This window comes from Pelodiscus sinensis, chromosome 3, assembly GCF_052426305.1.
Source record: "Pelodiscus sinensis isolate ZL-2025 chromosome 3, ASM5242630v1, whole genome shotgun sequence".
Taxonomy (NCBI): domain Eukaryota; kingdom Metazoa; phylum Chordata; order Testudines; family Trionychidae; genus Pelodiscus; species Pelodiscus sinensis.
The window spans coordinates 819,294-837,159 of NC_143054.1; the positions used below are offsets into that span (position 1 = coordinate 819,294).

At 68.1% G+C, this 17,866-nt stretch overlaps 1 protein-coding gene across 2 annotated transcripts in view; it reads left to right on the forward strand.

The window, feature by feature from the left end:
* The window catches only part of GCKR (glucokinase regulator), a 73,684-nt gene that overhangs the window by 12,261 nt on the left and 43,557 nt on the right, over positions 1-17,866 (forward strand). For both annotated transcript variants that reach the window (XM_075915729.2, XM_075915730.2), the window contains exons 4-8: positions 4,557-4,625; positions 4,783-4,856; positions 10,026-10,092; positions 10,459-10,512; positions 11,911-12,005. In XM_075915729.2, the coding sequence (XP_075771844.1) occupies positions 4,557-4,625; positions 4,783-4,856; positions 10,026-10,092; positions 10,459-10,512; positions 11,911-12,005 (359 nt within the window). The remainder of the gene's footprint in view (positions 1-4,556; positions 4,626-4,782; positions 4,857-10,025; positions 10,093-10,458; positions 10,513-11,910; positions 12,006-17,866) is intronic.

The window sequence follows — 17,866 nt, forward strand, 5'->3', positions numbered from 1 at the left end:
GCAGTGTGGAATGGAGCAGCATGGTGCAGTGAGGTTTGATGCAGTGTGGAATGGAGCAACATGGTGCAGTGAGGTGAGGTGCAAGGAGGTTTGGTGCAGTGTGGAATGGAGCAGCATGGTGCAGTGAGGTGTGGTGAAATTTGCAGATGATACCAAACTGCTCAAGACACTTTAGACCAAAGCAGACTGTGAAGAGCTTCACAAAGATCTCACCAAACTAAGTGATTGGGCGACAAGGTGGAAAATGTAATGGAATGTTGATAAATGTAAAGTAATGTACATTGGGAAAAATAATCCCAACTATACACACAATATGATGGGGACTAATTTGGCTACAACTACTCATGAGAGATCTTGGAGTCACTGTGGAGAGTTCTCTGAAAACACCCACTCAGGGTATGTCTACACTACAGAGTTTTGTTTGAAAATCGGCTGTTTTTCCAACAAAACTTGAGGAACGCCCACACTGCAATCACGTTCTTCCGCAAGAAAGTGGAAAGAACAGAGGGGTTTTCTGGCATTGGCAATCCTCATTCTATGAGGAAGAAGCCTTTTTCCGAAAGCTCCTTCACAAAAAGGAGCATGTGGATGCGGAAAAGGGATTTCTTTCGGAAGAAGGGGAAAGGGGAAAAAGCACAGGTGCCCTGGTGGCCACTCCACCCATAGCAATGAGAGAGAGCGCCCGTTCAGTCCGGATGCTCTTTCGAAAAAACAGATCGCTTTTTTGATGCACTTTTGCAGTGTGGACGCTCCCTTTCGGAAGAAGATCTCTTCCAAAAAAAGCTTCTTCCAAAAGAAGCCTGCAGTCTAGATGTAGCCTCAGTGTGCAGCGGCAGTCAAAAACGCACATAGATTGTTAGGAATCATTTAAAAAGGGATAGAGAAGAAGACAGAGAATATCTTATTGCTGCTCTATAAATCCACGGTACGCCCACAGCTTGAATACTGTACAGATGTGGTCGCCTCATCTCAAAAAAGATAGATTGGCATAGAAAAAGGTTCAGAAAAGGGCAAAAAAAATGATGAGTGGTTTGGAAGAGGCCCTATATGAAGAGAGATTAAAAAGACTAGGACTTCTCAGCTTAGAAAAGAGGATATGAAAAGGGGGGATATGATAGAGGTGATTGGTGATAAAATCATGACGGGTGGAAAAAGCGAATAAGGAAAAGTTATTTACTTGTTCCCATAATATAAGAACTAGAGGTCACCAAATGAAATGAACAGGCAGCAGGTTTAGAACAAACCAAAGGAAGTTTTTCTTCACGCAGCGCACAGTCAACCTGTGGAACTCCTCGCCAGAGGATGTGGTAAAATCTAGGATTTCAACAGGGTTCAAAAGAGAGCTAGATAGATTCCTGGAGGTTCAGTCCATCAATGGCTGTTGGCCAGGCTGGGCAGGGATGGTGTCCCTAGCCTTTGTTTGTCTGGAAATGAATGACAGGAGAGGGATCACCTGCCTCTGGGGCATCTGGCATTGGCTGCTGTTGGCAGACAGGACACTGGGCTAGATGGACTGATGATATGACCTAGTATGGCCGTTCTTACGTGGTGCAGTGAGGTGAAGTGCAGCATGGTGCAGTGAGGTATGGTGCATTATGGTATGCAGGGCTGGCTCGAGCCATTCCTGCACCCCAGGCAGCGGGTGCGCAATGCATGTGTGGCTCCGCCCCGGGCACGTGACGCATGTCCAGCTCCGCCCCCAGGCTCATGGCGCATACGTGGCCCCGCCCCCCAGCGTGCTGTGCACCTTACAGCTGCAATCAGGCACGCGGCGCCTGATGGCAGCTCTAAGGGGCGCTGTACAGCCAGGCGCGTGGCACCCCTTACAGCTGCCATCAGGTGCCCCCCATAGGTTGGCGCCCCAGGCAGCTGCCCGACTAGCCCCCCCCCCCTTAATTTGGCCCTGATGGTATGGAGCAGCATGGTGCAGTGAGTTTTGGTGCAGTAAGGTGAAGAACATCATGGTGCACTAAGATATTGTGCAGTGAGGTGTAGTGCAGTGTGGTATAGAGCACCTTGGTGCAGTGAGGTGAAGTGAGGAATGGTGCAGTGAGCTTTGGTGCAGAATAGTGTAGCGCAGCATGGTGCCGTGTGGTGTGGTGAGGTGAAGTGCAGCATGGTGAGGTGAGGTGAGGTGAGGTGAGGTGCAATGAGGTATGATGCAGTGAGGGGAGGTGTAGGATGGTGCAGTGTGGTGTGGTGCAGTGAGGTGAAGTGCAGCATGGTGAGGTGAGGTGCAGCAAGGTATGATGCAGTGAGGGGAGGTGCAGGATGGTGCAGTGAAGTGTGGTGCGGTGAGGTGAAGTGCAGCATGGTGAGGGAGGTGAGGTGAGGTGCGGCGAGTTATGATGCAGTGAGGGGAAATGCAGCATGGTACAGTGAGGTGTGGTGTAGTGAGGTGAGGTGCAACACGGTGCTATGAGGTGAGGTGAGGTGAGGTTCAGCATGGTGCAGTGCAGTGTGGTGTGGTGCGGTGAGGTGAAGTGCAGCATGGTGCGGTGAGGTGAGGTGCAGCGAGGTATGATGCAATGAGGGGAGGTGTAGGATGGTGCAGTGTGGTGTGGTGCAGTGCAGTGTGGTCCAGCATGGTGCAGTGAGGTGTGGTGCGGTGAGGTGAAGTGCAGCATGGTGAGGGAGGTGAGGTGAGGTGCGGCGAGGTATGATGCAGTGAGGGGAGGTGCAGCACAGTGCAGTGAGATGTGGTGCAGTGAGGTGAAGTGCAGCATGGTGAGGTGAGGTGAGGTGCAGTGAGGTATGATGCAGTGAGGGGAGCTGTAGGATGGTGCAGTGTGGTGTGGTGCAGTGCAGTGTGGTCCATCATGGTGCAGTGAGGTGTGGTGCGGTGAGGTGAAGTGCAGCATGGTGAGGGAGGTGAGGTGAGGTGCGGCGAGGTATGATGCAGTGAGGGGAGGTGCAGCACAGTGCAGTGAGATGTGGTGCAGTGAGGTGAAGTGCAGCATGGTGAGGTGAGGTGAGGTGCAGTGAGGTATGATGCAATGAGGGGAGGTGTAGGATGGTGCAGTGTGGTGTGGTGCAGTGAAGTGTGGTGCAGTGAGGTGAAGTGCAGCATGGTGAGGTGAGGTGAGGTGCAGTGAGGTATGATGCAGTGAGGGGAGCTGTAGGATGGTGCAGTGTGGTGTGGTGCAGTGCAGTGTGGTCCAGCATGGTGCAGTGAAGTGTGGTGCAGTGAGGTGAAGTGCAGCATGGTGAGGTGAGGTGAGGTGCAGTGAGGTATGATGCAGTGAGGGGAGCTGTAGGATGGTGCAGTGTGGTGTGGTGCAGTGAAGTGTGGTCCAGCATGGTGAGGTGAGGTGAGGTGCAGTGAGGTATGATGCAGTGAGGGGAGCTGTAGGATGGTGCAGTGTAGTGTGGTGCAGTGCAGTGTGGTCCAGCATGGTGCAGTGAGGTGTGGTGCGGTGAGGTGAAGTGCAGCATGGTGAGGGAGGTGAGGTGAGGTGTGGCGAGGTATGATGCAGTGAGGGGAGCTGTAGGATGGTGCAGTGTGGTGTGGTGCAGTGCAGTGTGGTCCAGCATGGTGCAGTGAGGTGTGGTGCGGTGAGGTGAAGTGCAGCATGGTGAGGTGAGGTGCAGTGAGGTATGATGCAGTGAGTGGAGCTGTAGGATGGTGCAGTGTGGTGTGGTGCAGTGCAGTGTGGTCCAGCATGGTGCAGTGAAGTGTGGTGCAGTGAGGTGAAGTGCAGCATGGTGAGGTGAGGTGAGGTGCAGCGAGGTATGATGCAGTGAGGGGAGGTGCAGGATGGTGCAGTGAGATGTGGTGCAGTGAGGTGAAGTGCAGCATGGTGAGGTGAGGTGAGGTGAGGTGCAGCGAGGTATGATGCAGTGAGGGGAGCTGTAGGATGGTGCAGTGTGGTGTGGTGCAGTGCAGTGTGGTCCAGCATGGTGCAGTGAGGTGTGGTGCAGTGAGGTGAAGTGCAGCATGGTGAGGTGAGGTGAGGTGCAGCGAGGTATGATGCAGTGAGGGGAGGTGCAGGATGGTGCAGTGAGATGTGGTGCAGTGAGGTGAAGTGCAGCATGGTGAGGTGAGGTGAGGTGCAGCGAGGTATGATGCAGTGAGGGGAGCTGTAGGATGGTGCAGTGTGGTGTGGTGCAGTGCAGTGTGGTCCAGCATGGTGCAGTGAGGTGTGGTGCAGTGAGGTGAAGTGCAGCATGGTGAGGTGAGGTGAGGTGCAGCAGGTATGATGCAGTGAGGGGAGGTGCAGGATGGTGCAGTGAGATGTGGTGCAGAGCCGGGGAGCAGGGGACGGCCCCGGGCATAATGAAGGAAGAGGTGTCTTGGCACAGGGAACGTGCTGCTGTCCCAAAGCCGGAGTGCAGCAGGTCGGGAGCTCTTCCTCTGGGCTCCCCACAGCAGCCAGCGGGTGCACGCGCTGGGGTGCCGGGGGGCTGGGAGGGGCCCCGGGGCCTGAGGTGAAAGGAAAGGCGGTCTCAACGCTGCTCTCAAAGGCCGCCGCAGCCCTCCGGGAGCCCACTGTGGCCTCCGGCCGCTCTGAGGAGCCGGGACCCTGCCCCATCACCTGTCGCCCTCGGCTCCGCAGGACCCCGACAACACCCTCATCGTGCTGAGCGGCGGGGGCACCTCGGGCCGGCTGGCCTTCCTCATCGCCGTGAGTAGCGCCCGATCCTCGCGGCACCGGGAGTTCCTGGTCCGGGGCAGCTCCAGCCGCTCTGCCTGGGGGCCTCCGGCTGCCTCGGGCTGGTCCCCCCTCGCAGGCGGGCCGGCTCTGTGGCCTGCCGCTAGCGCCCTCCTCTCTCTCCCCTCAGGGGTCCTTCAACAAGCTGCTGAAGGGGCTTGGCCAGCAGCCCCGCTACACGTACATCATCGCGGGGGGCGACAGGTAAGGGACGGGCCCGGGACGCAGCCTCGCTGCTGGCCCCGCGACACCAGAGCCCTGCTCCTGCGCCCCTCGGAGACCACAGCTGGGCTCGCCGGCTGGCACAGGGCAATGGGGGCTGAGAACCTGGGCGGGGGTTCGACTGGGACCCCTGGAACGAGGACAGGGCAGGGAGCAGGTTCTCCTGCTCTCCCCACGCGTGGCCTGGGCCCAGCCGGCTGCATCGGGTCTGGGGGGGGTTCTCCTGCTCTCCCCACGCGTGGCCTGGGCCCGGCCGGCTGCCAGTCGGGGCTGGGGGGGGTCCTCCTGCTCTCCCCACACGTGGCCTGGGCCCGGCCGGCTGCATCGGGTCTGGGGGGGTTCTCCTGCTCTCCCCACGCGTGGCCTGGGCCCGGCCGGCTGCATCGGGTCTGGGGGGGTTCTCCTGCTCTCCCCACGCGTGGCCTGGGCCCGGCCGGCTGCATCGGGTCTGGGGGGGTTCTCCTGCTCTCCCCACGCGTGGCCTGGGCCCGGCCGGCTGCATCGGGTCTGGGGGGTTCTCCTGTTCTCCCCACGCGTGGCCTGGGCCCAGCCGGCTGCATCGGGTCTGGGGGGGTTCTCCTGCTCTCCCCACGCGTGGCCTGGGCCCGGCCGGCTGCCAGTCGGGGCTGGGGGGGGTCCTCCTGCTCTCCCCACACGTGGCCTGGGCCCGGCCGGCTGCCAGTCGGGGCTGGGAGGTTCTCCTGCTCTCCCCACGCGTGGCCTGGGCCCGGCCGGCTGCCAGTCGGGGCTGGGGGGTTCTCCTGCTCTCCCCACGCGTGGCCTGGGCCCGGCCAGCTGCCAGTCGGGGCTGGGGGGTTCTCCTGCTCTCCCCACGCGTGGCCTGGGCCCGGCCGGCTGCCAGTCGGGGTGGGGGGGGGTCCTCCTGCTCTCCCCACGCGTGGCCTGGGCCCGGCCGGCTGCCAGTCGGGGCTGGGGGGGGTCCTCCTGCTCTCCCCACGCGTGGCCTGGGCCCGGCCAGCTGCGTCGGGTCTGGGGGGGGGTTCTCCTGCTCTCCCCACGCGTGGCCTGGGCCCGGCCGGCTGCCAGTCGGAGTTGGGGGGGTTCTCCTGCTCTCCCCACGCGTGGCCTGGGCCCAGCCAGCTGCGTCGGGTCTGGGGGGGGGTTCTCCTGCTCTCCCCACGCGTGGCCTGGGCCTGGCCGGCTGCCAGTCGGAGTTGGGGGGGTTCTCCTGCTCTCCCCACGCGTGGCCTGGGCCCGGCCAGCTGCGTCGGGTCTGGGGGGGGGTTCTCCTGCTCTCCCCACGCGTGGCCTGGGCCCGGCCGGCTGCCAGTCGGGGCTGGGGGGGGTCCTCCTGCTCTCCCCACACGTGGCCTGGGCCCGGCCGGCTGCCAGTCGGGGCTGGGAGGTTCTCCTGCTCTCCCCACGCGTGGCCTGGGCCCGGCCGGCTGCCAGTCGGGGCTGGGGGGTTCTCCTGCTCTCCCCACGCGTGGCCTGGGCCCGGCCAGCTGCCAGTCGGGGCTGGGGGGTTCTCCTGCTCTCCCCACGCGTGGCCTGGGCCCGGCCAGCTGCCAGTCGGGGTTGGGGGGGTCCTCCTGCTCTCCCCACGCGTGGCCTGGGCCCGGCCGGCTGCCAGTCGGGGCTGGGGGGGGTCCTCCTGCTCTCCCCACGCGTGGCCTGGGCCCGGCCAGCTGCGTCGGGTCTGGGGGGGGGTTCTCCTGCTCTCCCCACGCGTGGCCTGGGCCCGGCCGGCTGCCAGTCGGAGTTGGGGGGGTTCTCCTGCTCTCCCCACGCGTGGCCTGGGCCCGGCCAGCTGCGTCGGGTCTGGGGGGGGGTTCTCCTGCTCTCCCCACGCGTGGCCTGGGCCTGGCCGGCTGCCAGTCGGAGTTGGGGGGGTTCTCCTGCTCTCCCCACGCGTGGCCTGGGCCCGGCCAGCTGCGTCGGGTCTGGGGGGGGGTTCTCCTGCTCTCCCCACGCGTGGCCTGGGCCTGGCCGGTTGCCAGTCGGGGCTGGGGGGGTTCTCCTGCTCTCCCCACGCGTGGCCTAGGCCCAGCCGGCTGCCAGTCGGGGCTGGGGGGGGTTCTCCTGCTCTCCCCACGCGTGGCCTGGGCCCGGCCGGCTGCCAGTCGGGGCTGGGGGGGGTCCTCCTGCTCTCCCCACACGTGGCCTGGGCCCGGCCGGCTGCCAGTCGGGGCTGGAGGGAGTTCTCCTGCTCTCCCCACGCGTGGCCTGGGCCCGGCCGGCTGCCAGTCAGGGATGGGGGGGGGTTCTCCTGTTCTCCCCACGCGTGGCCTGGGCCCAGCCGGCTGCGTCGGGACTGGGGGGGGTTCTCCTGCTCTCCCTAGACGTGGCCTGGGCCCGGCCGGCTGCCAGTCGGGGCTGTGGGGGGGGGGTTCTCCTGCTCTCCCCACACGTGGCCTGGGCCCAGCCGGCTGCCAGTCAGGGCTGAGGGGGGGGGTTCTCCTGTTCTCCCCACGCGTGGCCTGGGCCCAGCCGGCTGCCAGTCAGGGCTGGGGGTTCTCCTGCTCTCCCCACGCGTGGCCTGGGCCCGGCCAGCTGCCAGTCGGGGCTGGGGGGTTCTCCTGCTCTCCCCACGCGTGGCCTGGGCCCGGCCAGCTGCCAGTCGGGACTGGGGGGGGTTCTCCTGCTCTCCCCACGCGTGGCCTGGGCCCGGCCGGCTGCCAGTCAGGGCTGGGGGGTTCTCCTGCTCTCCCCACGCGTGGCCTGGGCCCGGCCAGCTGCCAGTCGGGGCTGGGGGGTTCTCCTGCTCTCCCCACGCGTGGCCTGGGCCCGGCCGGCTGCCAGGTGGGGCTGGGGGGATCCTCCTGCTCTCCCCACGCGTGGCCTGGGCCTGGCCGGCTGCCAGTCAGGGATGGGGGGGGTCCTCCTGCTCTCCCCACGCGTGGCCTGGGCCCGGCCGGCTGCCAGTCGGAGTTGGGGGGGTTCTCCTGCTCTCCCCACGCGTGGCCTAGGCCCGGCCAGCTGCGTCGGGTCTGGGGGGGGGGTTCTCCTGCTCTCCCCACGCGTGGCCTAGGCCCGGCTGGCTGCCAGTCGGGGCTGGGGGGGGTTCTCCTGCTCTCCCCACGCGTGGCCTGGGCCCGGCCGGCTGCCAGTCGGGGCTGGGGGGGGTCCTCCTGCTCTCCCCACGCGTGGCCTGGGCCCGGCCAGCTGCGTCGGGTCTGGGGGGGGGTTCTCCTGCTCTCCCCACGCGTGGCCTAAGCCCGGCCGGCTGCCAGTCGGGGCTGGGGGGGGTTCTCCTGCTCTCCCCACGCGTGGCCTGGGCCCGGCTGGCTGCCAGTTGGGGCTGGGGGGGTCCTCCTGCTCTCCCCACGCGTGGCCTGGGCCTGGCCGGCTGCCAGTCGGGGCTGGGGGGATTCTCCTGCTCTCCCCACACGTGGCCTGGGCCCGGCCGGCTGCCAGTCAGGGATGGGGGGGGTTCTCCTGCTCTCCCCACACGTGGCCTGGGCCCAGCCGGCTGCGTCGGGACTGGGGGGGGTTCTCCTGCTCTCCCCAGACGTGGCCTGGGCCCGGCCGGCTGCCAGTCGGGGCTGGGGGGTTCTACTGCTCTCCCCACGCGTGGCCTGGGCCCGGCCGGCTGCCAGTCGGGGCTGGGGGGGTCCTCCTGCTCTCCCCACGCGTGGCCTGGGCCTGGCCGGCTGCCAGTCAGGGCTGGGGGTTCTCCTGCTCTCCCCACGCGTGGCCTGGGCCCGGCCGGCTGCCAGTCGGGGCTGGGGGGTTCTTCTGCTCTCCCCACGCGTGGCCTGGGCCCGGCCGGCTGCCAGTCGGGGCTGGGGGGGGTCCTCCTGCTCTCCCCACACGTGGCCTGGGCCCGGCCGGCTGCCAGTCGGGGCTGGAGGGAGTTCTCCTGTTCTCCCCACGCGTGGCCTGGGCCTGGCCGGCTGCCAGTCAGGGATGGGGGGGGGTTCTCCTGTTCTCCCCACGCGTGGCCTGGGCCCAGCCGGCTGCGTCGGGACTGGGGGGGGGTTCTCCTGCTCTCCCTAGACGTGGCCTGGGCCCGGCTGGCTGCCAGTCGGGGCTGGGGGGGGGTTCTCCTGCTCTCCCCACACGTGGCCTGGGCCCAGCCGGCTGCCAGTCAGGGCTGGGGGGGGGGGGTTCTCCTGTTCTCCCCACGCGTGGCCTGGGCCCAGCCGGCTGCGTCGGGACTGGGGGGGGGTTCTCCTGCTCTCCCTAGACGTGGCCTGGGCCCGGCCGGCTGCTAGTCGGGGCTGGGGGGTTCTACTGCTCTCCCCACGCGTGGCCTGGGCCCAGCCGGCTGCCAGTCGGGCCTGGGGGGGGTTCTCCTGCTCTCCCCACGCTTGGCCTGGGCCCGGCCGGCTGCCAGTCGGGCCTGGGGGGGGTTCTCCTGCTCTCCCCACGCGTGGCCTGGGCCCGGCCGGCTGCCAGTCGGGGTTGGGGGGGGTTCTCCTGCTCTCCCCACGCGTGGCCTGGGCCCAGCCGGCTGCGTCGGGGTTGGGGAGGGTTCTCCTGCTCTCCCCACATGTGGTCTGGGCCCGGCCGGCTGCCAGTCGGGGCTGGGTGGTTCTCCTGCTCTCCCCACGCGTGGCCTGGGCCCGGCCGGCTGCCAGTCGGGGCTGGGGGACTCTCCTGCTCTCCCCACATGTGGCCTGGGAAGGCGCGTGGGCCCGGCTGGCTGCCAGTCAGGGCTGGGGGGGGGTTCTCCTGCTCTCCCCACGCGTGGCCTGAGCCCGGCTGGCTGCCAGTCGGGGTTGGGGGGTTTTCCTGCTCTCCCCACACGTGGCCTGGGAAGGCGCGTGGGCCCGGCCGGCTGCCAGTCGGGGTTGGGGGGCTTTCCTGCTCTCCCCACACGTGGCCTGGGCCCGGCTGGCTGCCAGTCGGGGTTGGGGGGTTTTCCTGCTCTCCCCACATGTGGCCTGGGCCCGGCCGGCTGCCAGTCGGGGTTGGGGGGTTTTCCTGCTCTCCCCACACGTGGCCTGGGAAGGCGCGTGGGCCCGGCTGGCTGCCAGTCAGGGCTGGGGGGGGGGGTTCTCCTGCTCTCCCCACGCGTGGCCTGAGCCCGGCCGGCTGCCAGTCGGGGTTGGGGGGTTTTCCTGCTCTCCCCACACGTGGCCTGGGAAGGCGCGTGGGCCCGGCCGGCTCTGTGTGGACGGGGACGGGTAAGGGAGCTGGCTGGCCGTGGCTGGGCGTGGCCGAACCCGGGTGTTTCTCGTGCAGGTCCCTGGTGATGTCCCAGGAGGCGCTGGAGGACCGTGCCCTGCTGGGTGTCCAGGAGCTGCGCAAGGTGAGGTCGGCCTGGGAAGGAGAGACGCCGGCCGCTCTCGGGCCTGGCAAGCGGCCCCCTTGTGGGTCTCCGGCTCGGCGTCTCAGGGAGCGGCTTCCCGGGGGGGCTCATGGTGGTTTTCCAGGAGATGGGCCTGAGCCAGGTGGCAGAAGGAGCCAGCGAACGGGGGCAGGGCTCCCCCTTGGGACAGCCACATGCCAGGGAGGGATTGGTGTCACTGGGGACAATTGGGGCAGTGGCCGGGACACGGCGCAGAACCCACCAGCTCCACAGGCGCCTGCCACGCCGGCACAGCGAGGGGCCGGAACGGCTCCAGCGTCTTCCCGCTGCCCCGGCACGGTGCTGAGCTCCCCCTCCCGCCCCCAGGTCTGCGAGGGGAAGAGGAAAGTCGTTTTCCTTGGCATCTCTTGTGGGTTATCGGTAAGCACCAGCCCATTATGGCAGCTTCACAGTGGCGCCTGGGACACATGGGGAGGTGCAGAACGGGGCCTGCCAAGGTCAGGGGGTGCAGAGGGGGGCACCTGGCATGGTTGGAGGGTGCAGAGGGGGCTTACCAGGATTAAGAGTATGGGGAGGGCCTGCCAGGATGGGTGGTGCAGAGGGGGCACCTGGCAGGGCCAGAGGGTGCAGAGGGGGTGCCCAGCGGAGCCAGGGGGTGCAGAGGGGATACTCAGCAGGGTTGGGGGGTGCAGAGGGGGTGCCCAGCGGAGGCAGGGGGTGCAGAGGGGATACTCAGCAGGGTTGGGGAGTACAGAGGGGGTGCCCAGCGGAGCCAGAGGGTGCAGAGGGGGTGCCCAGCGGAGCCAGGGGGTGCAGAGGGGATACTCAGCAGGGTTGGGGGGTGCAGAGGGGGTGCCCAGCGGAGGCAGGGGGTGCAGAGGGGATACTCAGCAGGGTTGGGGGGTGCAGAGGGGGTGCCCAGCGGAGGCAGGGGGTGCAGAGGGGATACTCAGCAGGGTTGGGGGGTGCAGAGGGGGTGCCCAGCGGAGCCAGGGGGTGCAGAGGGGATACTCAGCAGGGTTGGGGGGTGCAGAGGGGGTGCCCAGCGGAGCCAGGGGGTGCAGAGGGGATACTCAGCAGGGTTGGGGGGTGCAGAGGGGTGCCCAGCGGAGCCAGGGGGTGCAGAGGGGATACTCAGCAGGGTTGGGGGGTGCAGAGGGGGTGCCCAGCGGAGCCAGGAGGTGCAGAGGGGATATTCAGCAGGGTTGGGGGGTGCAGAGGGGGTGCCCAGCGGAGCCAGGGGGTGCAGAGGGGATATTCAGCAGGGTTGGGGGGTGCAGAGGGGGTGCCCAGCGGAGCCAGAGGGTGCAGAGGGGATACTCAGCAGGGTTGGGGGGTGCAGAGGGGTGCCCAGTGGAGCCAGGGGGTGCAGAGGGGATACTCAGCAGGGTTGGGGGGTGCAGAGGGGGTACTCAGCAGGGTTGGGGGGTGCAGAGGGGGTACTCAGCAGCGCCAGTGGGTGCAGAGGGGGTGCCTGCCAGGATCAGGGGTGCAGGGGGAGCCTGTCAGGGCCAGTGGGTGCAGATGGGATGCCCAGCAGGGCCAGGGAGGGCAGAAGGGGGACCCGTCAGGGGCAGTGGGTGCAAGGGGGGCCCGGCAGGGGAGGTGGGACCCTGATGTGCTCACAGAAGGGGCGACCGGAGCGGGTGCCAGCCGCAGTCCAGGCACCGGAGGGGAGCTCAGCAGGGACCTGCCGTGGGCACTTGCCAGGTGCTCAGCGTGGGGGTGTGGCAGCCTGTGTCCCGTTGGGCGGCAGGCAGGGAGACTCGGCTCCTTGGGGTGAGTGGGGGAGGGTCTCATGGGCTCCATCTGCTGCAGGCCCCCTTTGTGGCAGGGCAGCTGGACTTCTGCATGAACAACCTGGAAGTCTTCCTGCCTGTCCTGGTGGGATTCAACCCCGTCAGCATGGCCAGGTAACAGCCAGCGCGGGAGCCGGGACGCGAGACGCGCTGCTCCGCCCCCAGTGCTGCCCCACACCCACCGCCCTGGGCGGCCAGACCTCTCCCTGCTGCTGCAGCGCCAGGCTGGTGCAGAGCGTCCGGTCAGCCCGCAGGGTGAGGCGTGGCTCTCGCGGAAGGGCCGCTGGGGCTCCTGTGGCCGCCAATGTCCTCCTGCCTCCAGGCGTGGCCAGGAGCGCGACCGTGGGCACCGAGCAAGGCTTCCGGGCCCGGCCCTGGCACCGCGGCGGCTACTGCCAGAGGCAGCGCCAGGAAGTGGCGGCTGCTGATGCCAAGTCTTCGAGTGTAAAAAATGAGCCCACCGGTGCTCCCCGACCCCGCTGCGCCTATGTCAGGCACCAAGCCAGGAAAAGAAAATACCAGCCGGTCCGAATCACAACGCCGCGACCCCTGGAAGATAGCCGCGACCCCCCCCGGAAAATAGGCACGACACCCCCTCCCCCACCCTGGAAGATAGCCGCGACCCCCCCCGGAAAATAGGCACGACACCCCCTCCCCCACCCTGGAAGATAGCCGCGACCCCCCCCGGAAAATAGGCGCGACACCCCCACCCCCACCCCCGGAAGATAGCCGCGACCCCCCCCGGAAAATAGGCGCGACACCCCCACCCCCACCCCCGGAAGATAGCCGCGACCCCCCCCGGAAAATAGGCGCGACACCCCCACCCCCACCCCCGGAAGATAGCCGCGACCCCCCCCGGAAAATAGGCGCGACACCCCCACCCCCACCCCCGGAAGATAGCCGCGCCCCCCCCCGGAAAATAGGCGCAACACCCCCACCCCCACCCCCGGAAGATAGCCGCGACCCCCCCCGGAAAATAGGCGCAACACCCCCACCCCCACCCCGGAAGATAGCCGTGACCCCCCCCGGAAAATAGGCGCGACACCCCCACCCCCACCCCTGGAAGATAGCCGCGACCCCCCCCGGAAAATAGGCGCAACACCCCCACCCCCACCCCCGGAAGATAGCCGCGCCCCCCCCCGGAAAATAGGCGCGACACCCCCACCCCCACCCCCGGAAGATAGCCGCGACCCCCCCCGGAAAATAGGCACGACACCCCCACCCCCGGAAGATAGCCGCGACCCCTCCCCCGAAAAATAGGTGCAACACCCCCACCCCCACCCCGGAAGATAGCCGCGACCCCCCCCCAGAAAAATAGGTGCAACACCCCCACCCCCACCCCTGGAAGATAGCCGCGACCCCCCCCGGAAAATAGGCGCAACACCCCCACCCCGGAAGAGAGCCGCGACCCCCCCCCCCGGAAAATAGGCGCGACACCCCCACCCCCACCCCTGGAAGATAGCCGCGACCCCCCCCGGAAAATAGGCACGACACCCCCTCCCCCACCCTGGAAGATAGCCGCGACCCCCCCCGGAAAATAGGCGCGACACCCCCACCCCCACCCCCACCCCTGGAAGATAGCCGCGACCCCCCCCCCGGAAAATAGGCGCGACACCCCCACCCCCACCCCCACCCCTGGAAGATAGCCGCGACCCCCCCCAGAAAATAGGCGCGACACCCCCACCCCCACCCCGGAAGATAGCCACGACCCCCCTCGGAAAATAGGCGCGACACCCCCACCCCCACCCCCGGAAGATAGCCGCGACCGCCCCCGGAAAATAGGCGCGACACCCCCACCCCCACCCCTGGAAGATAGCCGCGACCCCCCCCCGGAAAATAGGCGCGACACCCCCACCCCCACCCCGGGAAGATAGCCGCGACCCCCCCCCCCCGGAAAATAGGCGCGACACCCCCACCCCCACCCCCACCCCTGGAAGATAGCCGCGACCCCCCCCGGAAAATAGGCGCGACACCCCCACCCCCACCCCCGGAAGATAGCCACGACCCCCCTGGAAAATAGGCGCGACACCCCCACCCCCACCCCCGGAAGATAGCCGCGACCCCCCCCCCGAAAAATAGGTGCAACACCCCCACCCCCACCCCGGAAGATAGCCACGACCGCCCCCGGAAAATAGGCGCGACACCCCCACCCCCACCCCTGGAAGATAGCCGCGACCCCCCCCCCCCCGGAAAATAGGCGCGACACCCCCACCCCCACCCCGGGAAGATAGCCGCGACCCCCCCCCGCCGGAAAATAGGCGCGACACCCCCACCCCCACCCCTGGAAGATAGCCGCGACCCCCCCCGGAAAATAGGCGCGACACCCCCACCCCCACCCCTGGAAGATAGCCGCGACCCCCCCCGGAAAATAGGCGCGACACCCCCACCCCCACCCCTGGAAGATAGCCGCGACCCCCCCCGGAAAATAGGCGGAACACCCCCACCCCCACCCCTGGAAGATAGCCGCGACCCCCCCCAGAAAATAGGCGCGACACCCCCACCCCCACCCCGGAAGATAGCCGCGACCCCCCCCGGAAAATAGGCGCGACACCCCCACCCCCCCCGGAAGATAGCCGCGACCCCCCCCGGAAAATAGGCGCGACACCCCCCTGGAAGATAGCCGCGACCCCCCCCGGAAAATAGGCGCGACACCCCCACCCCCCTGGAAGATAGCCGCGACCCCCCCCGGAAAATAGGCGCGACACCCCCACCCGCCCCTGGAAGATAGCCGCGACCCCCCCCAGAAAATAGGCGCGACACCCCCACCCCCACCCCGGAAGATAGCCACGACCCCCCCCCGGAAAATAGGCGCGACACCCCCACCCCCACCCCGGAAGATAGCCACGACCCCCCCCCGGAAAATAGGCGCGACACCCCCACCCCCCCCCGGAAGATAGCCACGACCCCCCCCCAGAAAATAGGCGCGACACCCCCCCCGGAAGATAGCCGTGACCCCCCCCGGAAGATAGCCGCGACCCCCCCCAGACAATAGGCGCGACCCCCCCCCCCGGAAGATAGGCGCGACCCCCCCCCCCGGAAGATAGCCGCGACCCCCCGCAGGTTGCACACTGCTGATCTAAGATACTGAGTTGATCTTGCCCCCCAGTTCTGCCTTGTCCCTCCGTTTTCTCTGCCATTCTAGCCCACGCTCCCTCCCATTTCCGGCCCATCTCCCAGTGTCCAGGTTCCTCACTTACCTGTGGGCTTTGGTCGCCTGCCCCGTCCAGCCTAGTTTAAAGCCTCCTCACTAGGTTAGCCAGTCTGCGTCCAAACACGGTCGGTCGCCCCCTTCCTCGACAGGTGAACCCCTCCCTGCCCAGCAGCCCTTCTCGGAGCAGCCAAAGCCCTCCTGGCAACCCCATCTTGCAGCCAGGCATTCCCCTCCAGGATGCCCCCGTGTCTGCCTGGCCCCCGACCTCTGACAGGAGGGACCGAGAACTCCACCTGTGCCCTCACCCGCACCCCCAGAGCCACTCTGGATCCGCTCAGTGCCACCCCCTGCGGTATCGTGAGCGCCCACGTGCGGAGTAGCAAGGGGCAGTAGTCAGAGGGCCGGACAATCCTCACCAATGCCTCCGGAACGTCCCGGACACGGGCCCCCGGCAGGCAGCACCTCCCGAGATGACATGTCAGGGCGACAGACGGGCGCCTCCATCCCCCTCAGAAGAGAGTCTCCGACCACCACGCCCCTACGTTTCCTCCTCACCGGGGTGGCTGCAGACCTCCCGGCCTTGGGGCACGAGGCTCCTCCCCTGCTGTAGGGGGTGAGTCCTTCTCTCCCGTATCCAGAACGGCATAACGGTTCCCCAGTACCACGGCGGGAGGCTGGGAGCGGGGTGGAGCAGGGCCTGCTGCCAGAAGTGACCAGCTGCCAGTGTCCCCCTGAGCCGTCTCCACCCGCGGTGTGTCCGCAGTCCTGTGTTCTGGGACAGCTCCCTCGGCTGTCTCCACATGGACACTGTCCAGGAACTGCTCCTGGGTTCGGATGCTCCCCAGTTCAGCCAGCTCCGCCTGTCGCTCTCCCACCTGCTGCCTGAGAGCTGCCCCCAGCAGGCACCTTTCACACTGGATGCCCCCCAGCCTGGATTTCCAAAAGTGGGAATTGCAAGCCACAGTGCCTGCAACACCTCGCCAGGTCTGGGCAGAGGCACCTCTGGTCTGTCTGGTACAGGCGCAGGTGGCGGAGGCAGACGCGGGGCTGGCACAGGTGTTGCGGGTCTTCCTGACCATCGTAGGCCTCCCTCTGTCCAACTCCTTTACCTGCAGCCCCGGTCGCTCTGCCTCTGGCTTTTAAAGCCTGCTGGCCCGGTCAGGCCTGCCCCTCGCTAGCCACACGGGGGAGGCTGATCAAAGGCAATCAAGGGATCAAAGGCTCAACCACTCCCACGCACACGATCCCAACTGGAGTCACCTGGAATCAGAATCAAAATGCAAGCAGTCGGGCAAGCTCACTCCCTCGCAAGCGGGTACCCTCCCCCGGGGCTGTCAGGCCAGGTGGGGTGGGCAGGCCTGTCGGCCGGGTACCCTCCCCCGGGGCTGTCAGGCCAGGTGGGGTGGGCAGGCCTGTCGGCCGGGTACCCTCCCCCGGGGCTGTCAGGCCAGGTGGGGTGGGCAGGCCCGTCGGCCGGGTACCCTCCCCCGGGGCTGTCAGGCCAGGTGGGGTGGGCAGGCCCGTCGGCCGGGTACCCTCCCCCGGGGCTGTCAGGCCAGGTGGGGTGGGCAGGCCTGTCGGCCGGTACCCTCCCCCGGGGCTGTCAGGCCGGGTGGGGTGGGCAGGCCCGTCGGCCGGTACCCTCCCCCGGGGCTGTCAGGCCAGGTGGGGTGGGCAGGCCCGTCGGCCGGTACCCTCCCCCGGGGCTGGCAGGCCCGTCGGCCGGGTACCCTCCCCCGGGGCTGGCAGGCCCTTCGGCCGGGTACCCTCCCCCGGGGCTGGCAGGCCCGTCGGCCGGTACCCTCCCCCGGGGCTGGCAGGCCCGTCGGCCGGTACCCTCCCCCGGGGCTGGCAGGCCCGTCGGCCGGGTACCCTCCCCCGGGGCTGGCAGGCCCGTCGGCCGGGTACCCTCCCCCGGGGCTGTCAGGCCAGGTGGGGTGGGCAGGCCCGTCGGTCGGGTACCCTCCCCCGGGGCTGTCAGGCCGGGTGGGGTGGGCAGGCCTGTCGGCCGGTACCCTCCCCCGGGGCTGTCAGGCCGGGTGGGGTGGGCAGGCCTGTCGGTCGGGTACCCTCCCCCGGGGCTGTCAGGCCAGGTGGGGTGGGCAGGCCCGTCGGCCGGGTACCCTCCCCCGGGGCTGTCAGGCCGGGTGGGGTGGGCAGGCCCGTCGGCCGGTACCCTCCCCCGGGGCTGTCAGGCCGGGTGGGGTGGGCAGGCCCGTCGGCCGGTACCCTCCCCCGGGGCTGTCAGGCCGGGTGGGGTGGGCAGGCCCGCCGGCCGGGTACCCTCCCCCGGGGCTGGCAGGCCCGTCGGCCGGGTACCCTCCCCCGGGGCTGGCAGGCCCGTCGGCCGGTACCCTCCCCCGGGGCTGGCAGGCCCGTCGGCCGGGTACCCTCCCCCGGGGCTGGCAGGCCCTTCGGCCGGGTACCCTCCCCCGGGGCTGGCAGGCCCGTCGGCCGGTACCCTCCCCCGGGGCTGGCAGGCCCGCCGGCCGGTACCCTCCCCCGGGGCTGGCAGGCCCGTCGGCCGGGTACCCTCCCCCGGGGCTGGCAGGCCCGTCGGCCGGGTACCCTCCCCCGGGGCTGTCAGGCCAGGTGGGGTGGGCAGGCCCGTCGGTCGGGTACCCTCCCCCGGGGCTGTCAGGCCGGGTGGGGTGGGCAGGCCTGTCGGTCGGGTACCCTCCCCCAGGGCTGTCAGGCCAGGTGGGGTGGGCAGGCCTGTCGGCCGGTACCCTCCCCCGGGGCTGTCAGGCCGGGTGGGGTGGGCAGGCCCGTCGGCCGGGTACCCTCCCCCGGGGCTGTCAGGCCAGGTGGGGTGGGCAGGCCT